Raw genomic sequence first — 12138 nt, 5'->3', positions numbered from 1 at the left:
AAATCATTATATTTATTTGACAACAGCTTCTACTCCATATAATTTTTTAAATGTATGTGATGTGCGTATGAGGGTGTATTTTACTGCTATTCAGTGTAAATCCCTATGTATAAGAAAAGAAACACTAGTACGAAAGACTATCGTAAAAATTGTCAGTGTGTTGTTACATTTTTTTGATGACAACAGGCATTATGAGTTTAAACTAACTTGTTCGACATTACAGTGGGTGAATGCATTTCTGATGCATTGCACACACTAACAATTAACCATCTTCTTTATATAACTAGGTGGAATGCTGACCCATAACATTGAAAACCACCGGTATATTGACAGGCAACCCTTTCTTTCATTTTAAGGCATTTTTTCCAATTTGTGCCATGAAAATGACAGGGGTTTACGTGTCGAAATACTGGAGTTTGTGACAAATTTATCCAGCCACAGTCTCTCAAGTAATAAAACAGGCTGGAAAAAGCTTAACTTCTCCTTGGGTAATGTGTTGACCAATATAGTCTGAATAATTCACAGCCTACATATTCCTAATCTATAAAAGCCAGGAAGTTCTCATGTACAGTGTATCCAATTGATATGTTGACAAAAACCGTGATTCTTTAAAACAAGAAAAGATCAATATTTTGTTTTAAACTCTACACCATAATACCATCTGATTGTAAATTTAGGATGATACATTCAAGGCTTTTATCCATTTTCACCTCCCTGTGAAAATCTTACTTTTCAGCGTGACACACACACACACACACACACACACACACACACACACACACACACACACACACACACACATTGTGCTGACTCTGAAGGGGGATGCTGTCTATTGCTTCAAGCACAAGCCACTCAGTGTCTGTTATCTTGAGTGTTTTGTCCCCCCCGCCCCACATAGCTTGTAACCTGTGCTCATAATTCTGTCGGATTATACTGACAGTAATAATGTGGGTAAATGCAAAACTGTGTGACCACATTCACATGCAAGAAAGTCAAATTTGTACATTCTGTCACGTGACTTATATAAATTAACAAGCTGCAAGAGTTCAGCACAGGTCTGGCTTATATTGTCTGAAATATTTTTATTTTTTGGCCAGAGCACAATATCCTGTTTCTGGTACTCGTACTTGGTCATTTCTCTGTAACAACTGAATGATAACACTTCAAAGCTAGGTATGACAAGAATTTTTCAGTAAATCTCTTCTTGAAAGTGACAGCGTTCATTTCCAAAGGGTAGTCACTATTGTTTTTCTGACATCTAAATAGAAGTTTACTCTCAGGAACCAAATCAGAAGAAGAGAGAGCATGCAAAATGAGTATCCCGATAACCTTTTCCTAAGGCAACTTTGAAACCATCAGTACCATCACTCATTTTCCAGCAGGTATTGATGGAATGATTCTGATACACCCATGTTTCATCAACGTAATACACTGTAGAACTGCCTACTCCTCTTGTATTGTGAATCTTTGTAATGGGCGGGCTTTGTGTTGCTTCTGTGTCACTTCTTTCAATTAAATACTCTTGTCTTAACATGTTTAAAACCAATGTATTTTAAAATTCTTTACATTGACAAAACGCTACCTTTGAAGCCAATTTGCTCAGGCACAATTGCAGCAAGTTCTTGTAATGTTGGGTATTCCCTTCTTGTATACATTTCAAACACAGAGCACTTTAAAACATCATTGTCAAAACAATCTATTTGTGTTACTGGTATCTTGCAATTTCTATTATTTTCAGGCAACACAAAAACAAAATTTCCTGAGTTTTCTACAGTTCCAACACTTTTGTTTACTATCATCTGTGCAGTTCTCGTGCTAACACGTGCTTCTGCAGTTCTTTCTTGAGTCTTGAAAATGTCAGAAACAGGAGTATCAGTTTCACATTCAAATTTGAAGGTGTTGTAAATGATGGACGTAAACCTCCTTGATTGCTTGTGAGGCATTTACATCTACATGATTACTCTGCAATTCACAGTTAAGTGCCTCAAAGAGCGTTCATGGAACCACCTTCAAGCTATGTGTCTACTATTCCCCTCTTGAACAGTGCACAGGAAACAGGAACACTTGTATCTTTCCTTGCGAACTCTAATTCGTCCTTATGTAGGTGGGCGCTAACAAGGTATTTTCACACTCTGAGGAGAAAGTTGGTGGCTTGAATTTCATGAGAAAACCTTGCTACAATGAAAACCAACATTGTTTTGATGATTGCCATCCCATACTGTGTATCATATCCATGGCAGTCTCTCCCCTATTTCGCGAAAATATAAAACAAGCTGTTCTATTTTAAACTTTTTCGATCAATTCTATCTTCTGTACATCCTACACTTGACAGCAATACTCCAGAAGTAGGCGGGAAAGGATAGTGCAAGTAGCTTCTTCAAAGGACCGGTTGCATTTTCTAAAATCAGTCTTTGGTTTGCTTTCCACACAGTGTTATCCATGTGAGAGTTGCATTTTGTCATTTGTAATTGTAATCCCTAAGTGTTTAGTTGAATTTACAGCCTTTAGAATCGTGTTTGATCCTGTAAACCGAATTGAGCAGATTCCTTTTAGTAATCATGCAGATGACTTCAGACTATTCATTATTTAGAGTCAATTGTCAATTTTCTCACCATACAGATACATTGTCCAAGTCATTTTCTAATCTGTTTTAATTTCTGGTGACTTTATAAGATGGTAAATACTCTAGAAAATGGTAAATCACAGCATCATCTACAAACAGTCTAAGATGGCTGCTCAGTTTGTCTCCTAAATCGTTTATTAGACAAGGAACAGAGGAGTGCCCATAACACTTCCTTGCAAACACCAGGTATCACTTCTGTCATTTCTGTTTTACTCGATTATTTTCTGTCGATTACTACATATAGTGATCTCTCTGATAGAAAATCACGAAACCAATCACATGGATAAGACAATACTCCAGACACACAATTTAATTAAAGGAACTTCACGTTTACTGCCATGCCATGACATGACATTTTCATTTGGAAACTACACGAAAATCTTTACAGATACATATTCACAGCTATACTGTTGTGAGAAAGTAACATTGGCATCTAAATGAATAATTCAGTTGCTCTGTAAATGAAACTGCATTGTCGCAAAATACGACAACAGTGGAGCACATGGGAGAGAGATTCTCACAGTCCCGTTTGTAACTCGCGGCTAACCACTCGGAAAGGGGATGAATCTTATTGGCTACTAGCAGTTAATGGTGGGAGATGCACAGAATGGCTGAAAATAGGGCTGCCTCCAGCGTAATGTGAGCTATAGCAAAACTGTAACTGTCCCGATTAGTTGTTGGATGGTTAAACTTCCCTGATATTACAGTATGATTGGGAACATATGTACTAGTGTATGGATGTTTTCGATTTCGTCAGGAGTTGAGCCTGGTGGTCGATAAAAGGATCTAATTATAATTTTATGCCCTTGTCTGATACTCAGTATTTCTCAGATGATCTTGCATGCAGCTTCAATTTCTATCTTGGTAAATTTCCCCGAAATTTCACTGATGTTAACCTCAGGTTTTAACCAGCTTCATGTACTAATGCACATTATGTGAGCTGCTTTTTAGGAGATCTTCAAACTCTGGCAGTTTGTTGAGAATGCTTTGGCAGTTAAGTTTTAGTCTTTTCTTTGCATTCTCTAAGGTTCCATCTGTTATCATAAGATTATTTGCAAAGGCCAAACAGTTAGTTGCTTCTTTTAGTCTACCGAGTTTAATGTAGTTATTGGCTTTTTTCCATTCTCTTTTCCATTGTGAGAATCTTGCAACCCTTCATATAGCTAGGACAAAATACTTCTATACAATTAAGGAGACTAAGAAGAGATTTGGGCAGATTTTTTTTAACTCCACATACCATTTCATTAAACCTTCAGTTGAATGATACATAATAAAGCACAGACCGTAGTATAAGGTGCTGCAAGTAGGGTTGATAATCTCCAGATTAGCAAACGAGACTTGACACAGATCATGGTAGAGAATTTCACTTGTGTTACTGCCACAACCATCCAGGTCCCAGCTTTGTTTTCATGAAGTCATCATGTGTAGGAGTGGCTGGGACCTTAGTTAGATCAATAATGAAGATTGCAACTGTCTCTGTTCGGTGTGGGTGGTGCATTCACTATTGTCAGCAGTATGTTACACATCAATGGGCTATGACCAAATCCATTGTGATTCTTAACCAAGGACTCCTGATGGAGACAGAATTTTTTAAGGGATTTGTAACTGCACATAGAAATGATGTTACCCTTAAGCTGTTTTTAAGTGAAGAGTTCTTGAATAAGACCATTCCAGCTAATGTCAGCTGACAAAGCCATTTTTATCATATTTGGTTATTGAGAAAGAATCTGCTTTCATGGCAGATTATTGCAATTTAAGTGGACCTGAAGGTAACCGTGTCGTCACACGGCAGTCCGGTCATTATAACTCAGATAGATGTGTCTGCTCATTTTTATGACTCGAACAATATTTCTAAGGGTGTGGGGAAGCATTAGATAACCTTGGAGCTTTAAAATTTAAAATTCAATACACCCATTAAAACAAGATACATACATTTTTGACAGGTTTGGAAGTGAACTCAGTCTGGTGGCTTGTTAAGTGGCCTGCATCGGGCTTGACACATAGAAGCTGAAGTCCAGTTAGACAATGAGGAGAATGTATGTTGACACAAACATAAATCTTCAATCGTCCTCCTTTGAAGTTCAATTAAATAACACAAGAAATAGTTCACAATTAAGTCTCTCTCATTGAATGAGTCCAATGGAATGTTAGCCATGGAAAACAGTCACAATTACTGGTGTTCTGGTTCACGAGGCACAAATTGTCTTTAATTACACAGACAACATGTCATACCAAAATATCAGAGTTCCAGAGGTCTGCAATGTAGAGGCCAAATTTCAGCATAGTTTGAAGTTAACTGCTGAGAGCTCTGTTCACTGTTGGAGTTGAAGCTTCCAAGCTGGTAGAATGGTGTTGGACAAAAGGTAATGGGATGATCCACTAGATTTTCTGATTGAGAAACTGCAGCAGTGGTCAATATAAAGCCAGAGAGCTCATCTTAAGCTGCATGCTGGCTTTAACGCTGTACAGGCGGCAGGATGCAGTGAGACCTACTTCTGAGCATGTGATCCTGCGGAAGTGAGTAGGTTTGCACTGACTGTGCCCTCTGACTGATGCTTCTGCTACTTACTGGTGAGGCATGTGCTCATTACTGCACTAAGGAGTGTTCACCATTGTGGCCCTGTGACTTTTGGCATAGACTACTTGTGCTGTAGTTACTGCTTTTATGCTGGAGGGCTATGAGCCCTGACGTAGTGTCCCTCACCCCTTCAGAAGAGAGATAGTGACACCTCTCTCCACCCCAGAAGGTGATGGTTCTACTGTTGGTGTCCTTGGAAAGTGGAGAACCCAGGGGGGCTGCTGTTAATGTCCATTGATAGTGCGTGCCTGGCCTGCTGGAAGGCTGGTGTCCTGGCTGAGAGTCCTGCAGCGCTGTGTGTGTGTGTGTGTGTGTGTGTGTGTGTGTGTGTGTGTGTGTGTGTGTGTGAGAGAGAGAGAGAGAGAGAGAGAGAGAGAGAGACAATTTCGCCAGTTGAAGTATAGACCAATTTCTCTGTGAGTTCATTGGAAGCAGGATGGAACAGTGTCATACTTATCCAAGTCTGGGCCATTCTCTGCACAAAAACTGCAGAATTCTGCTGCTGTCAGCTGAGGAAAAGATTTGAGATAAGGTATGGATGGTTTTTGTTAATAACGATGAGCACATCCACGAAACATATGCATGGAGAGGTGTTGCTGCCATCTGTCATGATCAACCAAGAGTAACCCAAACAGAGCCTTGAGAAATCTAGATGAATGCGAGCCCATGGGATGTTGCATTAGGGTAAGGAAAATGTCAATGGGCTTGTGTTGCCTGCTTGCTTTGACATGTTATGCATGCTGCGACCATGTGTTCTATATCTTTGTCGATGACCTCCCAGAAGAGATGTAGGTGGGCTAACTGTTTGCTGAGGGCCATACTGCAATGACAGTCATGTAATAATGTCAAGATGCAAAGTTGGAGTGCTTGCAGGACTACTGTGGTGTCGCCATTAGCTCCTTGGAGCAAGAAGATGCCCTTGAGAGTGGACAACTCGTGTTGGTGGTACCAGTAGGTCTGAACAAATTTATATTACGGAGTTTTGTGATCTGCATGGTATCAGAGGCTTATGATCTGTTAACAGGCTAAATAGCTGTCTGTACACATAATCGTGAAACTTCTTCAATGCAGAAATGAAAGCTAACCTTTCCTTTTCAATTTGACTGGAATTGTGATGTGCCTGCCTTAATGGCTCAGAAACAAATGCAATAGGGTGTTCAATTCTGTCGATTTTGTAAGAAAGAATGGCTCCCAAGCTGTAGTCTGATATATTTGCCTCTACTGTCAGGCACTTGGGAGGGATGTACGTATTGATGCATGTTAGAGTAAAGCTTGTTTGAGATTCCAAAAAGCCTTGTCACAAGTGAAGGATAATTGCCACTTAACATTCTTGTGAAGGAGCTGATGTAGTGGTTTGGAGATAGCTGCCACATGAGGAATGAATGTTCTGTATTTTAATGTGGATTACAGTTGTTTGTCTTCTTTGGGAGATGGTAGGTTTTGTATGGCCTCGGTATAGTGTAGACTGGGTTGTATCTCTGAGATGGGCCGAATACATATCCCAGATATTCCACTTAGGGCACAGAGTAACGTCTTTCCTCATAGCATTCCAAACTAGCCCATTGGAGCCTGCTGAACAAAGAGTCTAAATTGGTTCCTAGATCCTCTGCATTTTTTCCAGTGACAGTGATAATGTCCAAATAATTTGCCGTCGGTGGAACGTCTCGTGTTAGGTGTTCCATGCAGTGTTGTAGTATGGATGGTCCACTGCCGATGCCAAAGGGCGGGCTGTTATACAAAAAAAAAAAAAGATCAAATTGTGTGTTGATTACCAGGGTGCTTTTGGAGGCTTTGTCCAAGGCGAGGTGCAAGTAAGTGTCCCATAGGTCAATTTTTGGAAAAACTTTTCGCCCAGCAAGGCGTGCCATGATCTCCTGCACTTTAGGAATATGGTATGTGTTGATGATGGACTGTGAATCAGTAGTTGACTTAAAATCCTCAGCGATCCATTTGATTTTTCAACGGTCGCAATAGGCTTGACATACGGAGTGCTTTTAATGAGCATCAAAATTCTTTCTTCCTGTAGGCGCTGCAGTTACAGACGAAGCATGCACATAGCAAAAGGCACATTCCAGGCCTTAAAAAATCGGGGCATCACCGAAGGCAGTAAAGAGATGTGTGCTTCGAAGTCAGTGATGCAAGTTGATAGATGTGAGAAAACCAAAGCATATTTTGAAAAAAGGTCTCACATGTAGGAACTTGGGACAAATGGCTAGATGCAGTTCATTGAATGGTGGACTTCTAAACTAACAGCACTGAACGGATCCAAACTCAAAATGTTGGTGCCCTGTTGCACTGACTACAAGGATGCAGGCTGACAGGTACACTGCTTTGTAGTGAACTAGAGTGGCGAGTTGACTTTCTACCGCAGTGGTGTTATCACTATAACTTTTCAACTGCATAGAACAAGACTAGTCATGGGGAACCCAATATGTCTCCCAGTTGACATAGTGATTGAAGATCCAGAATCAATTTGAAAGAAAAGTGGGATGACATTGATAGGCACTTGCATCCTTAATTACCTATTGGAAACGGGGAGGTTACCCTGGACATCAGGACAATAGATTCAGTCAGTGCGTCTGAATCTGAATGACTGAAGTCCAGTGTGGCACAATGACTGATCAGATATCAAACACCAAAACTTTGGACTTGTAGTCTGATACTTATTCACTCAACCACTAAGCCATACATAAAATTAACATCAGTGTCAACTATGATGCACATCTCATTGGCTAAATTATTCCGAAATTTCAGTTAACAGCTTCATTGTTATACATGCCTCAAGATACCTATAAAAATGTATTTTACACAAAAGAAAGGTGGTTAAGAATGTTCTACAAACTAGTTTGTTAAACTATTGCTCCATGTATTTTTATTACGGTTTCTTTTGCCCTATAAAACAAGTGTCCTGCTGTAATATAAATAAATGGAGCAATCTTGTGGATAACACATTTTGACTGCATATTGTCAAGTGCTCTATGAATTGAATTGTAGAATACTGATAAAATTTAATTCTGTGATTATAGTTAAAGAGCAGACAAACTGGCATCGACATGATCCAACTGAACAGAATGCCGATTCAAGACCAGTACAGAGTGGGACAACTGTTTTCATTGAGGAATTAAAACTGAGACATTTTCCCAGGTGGGTTGGCTGCAGTTCTTCATGAAACAGTATGGTATTGTGCTTCATTATGTGTGCAAATATAATTCCCAGTGGTACTGTTATGATTGTTTACAATAATTTACTGATATTAATTGTATGAAGGGTGTTCAATTTATCTGAAGTCATTGAAAAATTTTGAAAACAACACAGTGGATCCAAAAATGTAATGATTAAAATTTGTTTGTTACTTCCATCGCACCCTGTGTGTGGGAAGTTGGGAGTAACTTTTAAATCTTGAATCGGCACCCCAATTTTTTATTTGGATGTTAGGGAGGGAAAAAAAAGCAAGTTTTGTCTGAAACAACCGCTCCCTACCCCCCGCCCCCCTCATGTGACAGATGATGCTGTATAGAAAATCATATGTTTCAAAATGCTATCCAGTACCTTTGAATTAACCCCCCACCTCCTTGGTGTGCGTGTAGAACAGGCAATTATACCTTTTAATGGGACGGCACTGACTGTTATGCTAGTCAGAGTTTGCTACGTGGCCCAAGTGGTGCATTGAGCAATCCCCTTTTCATTTTGTCAGAAGAATACAACATTGACAATAGGGTTTCCAGTTAAAAGTTGTGAAATGATTGCCTGTCATACCCTTGCAGTGTGTATATTTGGGGGGGGGGGGGGGGGGGTTTAAAGTGTCATTGCATAGCATTGTGAAACATAAGATTTTCTACCCATTTTGATTTTTCTGTATACTGTACCATATGTTGCAAAACAGAAAAATGTTTCAGACAAAACTTAAGACTTTTTTCTGTAGAATCTGAACATACAGTATAAAAAAAATGGGGGTTTACACATTTTAACTATAAATTGGCTGGATTGTGTAGTTTTAGAGATATTTCAATGTCTTCAGATAAATTAAACATCCTGTGTGTGTGTGTCTGTGTATAAAAACTTCATTCTGTCATCACAGTTACTGCATTAGTTCTGAGCACTAAAAAATTTGAAGGTTATCAGGTATACCATTCTTATTGTTGTGGTTCAATGTTCACCTTTGTGGTGTTCCTGCTAATGGGAAACTTCACATATCAGTAGAATACTCGTTGCAATGCAGAACCACACAATAATGTAGAATATGCGAGAAAAGTGAATTTGATGTTGAAGTATTTGATAACAAAAATAGTGTATTAACCTGTACAGTAAAATGTGACTGCTTATCATGGATATTTGATACTATGATATTGTTTTATACCAAATTTTGTGTTTATAATATGTTGGTGCAGTCAACCTAAACTCAAGAGTACTCATCAGAAACCACCTGATGCCCAGTATTTGTGTGTTTATGGGTGATGTAATTCTGATTCAAATTACAAACAAAATGTTATAGCTCGTATGCAGATAAAGTTGCTTCACATATGTCTGGTGCTAATTTAGTTCAAGGCTAATTCACTTAATTTGAGGCTGCACTCTTGATTGGGAGTATAAAGTTATGATTTCATTGAGGAAGGAAAAATTCCGTTCACACTGGATGTAGCCTGAAACAATGAGCTGTTTCTTTTAGCTTGCTCCACATAAACATTACAAAGACAAAATTGAAAACAGCATTTGAAAAATGATGAGGGAGGAGTACCTATTGAATCTGAGGAAACACCTGGAAATCTGACACCTTGCTGTGAGTGAATTTGAAATAGTGACAGAAACTTGAGCAACAAACATCTGTCTTAAAATTTCCTGTAACATTGTACGCAAGCCCGATCTCCACTATAGGCTGGCATCCCATATCAATTTTTCCATATTTACTCAAAGAGCACACTCAGGGTGTCTACGCTCTGAGGCAACCAAGAAATCTGGGAAAAACCTTGGAATTTTGTTGAATTCTGGGAATATTTCCGGTAGAGTTTCATACTTTTGACTGGTAAGAGCTGATAAACAGCAAAATGTGTCAAAGACTTTTGGATGAAGATTATGGAATACTTAATTACAATAAACTGCTGCTGATGAGTGTGGTGTCAACTGTTTATGTAAAGTTCATGTGAGCAGATGCTCTCAGGTTCACGCGCATGCGTAGTTGAGTTGCGAATGGCAGTAACTTCTCCCGCTTCCGGCTCATTGAAGAATGGCTAACAATAACAATAAACTGCCAGATGCTACTTGGAAATATTTTTCTGGTGCACCCAAGTTGCCAGATTCGCGTATGCACATAGTAGTCTGGGTTGTAGTGGGAGTTAGTCTTCACGTAAGCCATGTTTTGTTTAGTTATTTTGCTGTTTCCTCTTTGTTTGCACTTCTTGCATCAAATGAAAACAAATGGATTTCTGTGCTTGGGAGCTATTAAGTAAATTAAAATACAGTCACATAATTACGGAAGGCCCACGTATGTTATTAGTTTTCCGATTTTATTTTATTTCCACACTTTTGGCAGTCAATCATTTTGTGTTTTCTACAGAGGCCATCAATTTATTAGAAACAAAGTGTTTTGTTCTACACTATTGGCTAGTTTAACCTAAACTGTTCACTGATTTTCAAGTGCACATTTTAATCTTCTGGCATGTACGGCAATACACCATAATAAAGATCCAAACATGGAGATAATGCAATACTGGTACTCCAAGAAAATTTGCATCCTGAAAACAGCACTGAAAAGCTTAATATCAGGTTGTGACCTACTTCTTTGTGAATCTGGACATATGAATGTGCCCTTTAAGCTGAATTATGCATTTTAGTACTGTTTACGAAAGTCCAATGATCTGGGAGTATCCTATTTCTTTTATGACATCGTGTAATATCTGTTAATACCATATGTGTATGAACATGCGGGTCTCCTAGTCATTGTAGCTGCCCACTTGCAGTAATGTCTGTTCTTTGGCTCTCTTTGGCAACTGCTGAAACGAAGCTATTTCTAACAGGTTGCAGGAAAATATTGTGAATGGTACTTTGAAAAGCGTTAGTTTCAAAGTAAATTTCCTTTTACACAAGATGAATTATTTACATGTGCGAATGTGCAATGAATTTCTTAAATCAGTGTGTTTGACTCTCATTTAAGACTTAACAAATTGTGGACTAGCAACTTAGAAGAATTTCGAGCCCAGAAGACCAGGCATTAATGGCATTATTTAAGATTTTACTGGCACATTTATGTGATGGATCTTAAAGTGTAACACAAAAGAAAGACCAATATTATATGTGAAATCTAAACTTTTCCTGTAGCTACACTATGTACATTAATTTAAACCATTAACTTTTCCTTTTTGTGTGTTAACAATACTTAACAGTGATGTTGCTATTTACTTATCATGGAAAAAGTGTATTTTTCACCTTAGGAGAAGCCTATTTTCCCATGGGAAAAAGTGCAATTTAACTGGGAAATCTCGGGAGTTTTTGCTTTTCCGCATATACACACTGACACTTTAAGTTTTTGGCCTTTTTACACATATTTGGAAGACAGGGTCACACTTTGGTTGCTGTTGTACTTAGGTAGTAATGCTGAGACTGGTACTATCCAATTTGAAGTTCTTGTCGTTTAGACATTATTTAATAAAATTGCTGTTTCATTAAAATGGTGAGTAAGCTACTATGGATGTTTCAGTCATACATCATACGCTCTAATAACTTCAAAGTGGCAGAGCTGCATTGATGTAGACTTCACCATGTCTTGAAGACAGAAATTTGTCATTTCATTACAAGTGGAAATTTGTGGACTTCATGTAATCAATATAACTTTTAGAAAGGCAAATAAACAGACACAGGCTGTGATGATACAAGGAGACTTCCTTGGCCTAGTAGTTAAGTCGCTAGTTTTGGATGATGAAATCACAGGTACAATTCCCAATGA

General features: G+C 38.6%; 1 protein-coding gene across 3 annotated transcripts in view; it reads left to right on the top strand.

The window, feature by feature from the left end:
• The window catches only part of LOC126298228 (lysine-specific demethylase 7B-like), a 182137-nt gene that overhangs the window by 17057 nt on the left and 152942 nt on the right, over window positions 1-12138 (top strand). For all 3 annotated transcript variants that reach the window (XM_049989533.1, XM_049989535.1, XM_049989534.1), the window contains exon 3: window positions 8228-8345. In XM_049989533.1, the coding sequence (XP_049845490.1) occupies window positions 8228-8345 (118 nt within the window). The remainder of the gene's footprint in view (window positions 1-8227; window positions 8346-12138) is intronic.

Source organism: Schistocerca gregaria, chromosome X (assembly GCF_023897955.1).
Source record: "Schistocerca gregaria isolate iqSchGreg1 chromosome X, iqSchGreg1.2, whole genome shotgun sequence".
Taxonomy (NCBI): domain Eukaryota; kingdom Metazoa; phylum Arthropoda; class Insecta; order Orthoptera; family Acrididae; genus Schistocerca; species Schistocerca gregaria.
Note: the sequence above shows the minus strand (reverse complement) of the source record. Positions and strands in the feature narration are given on the sequence as shown.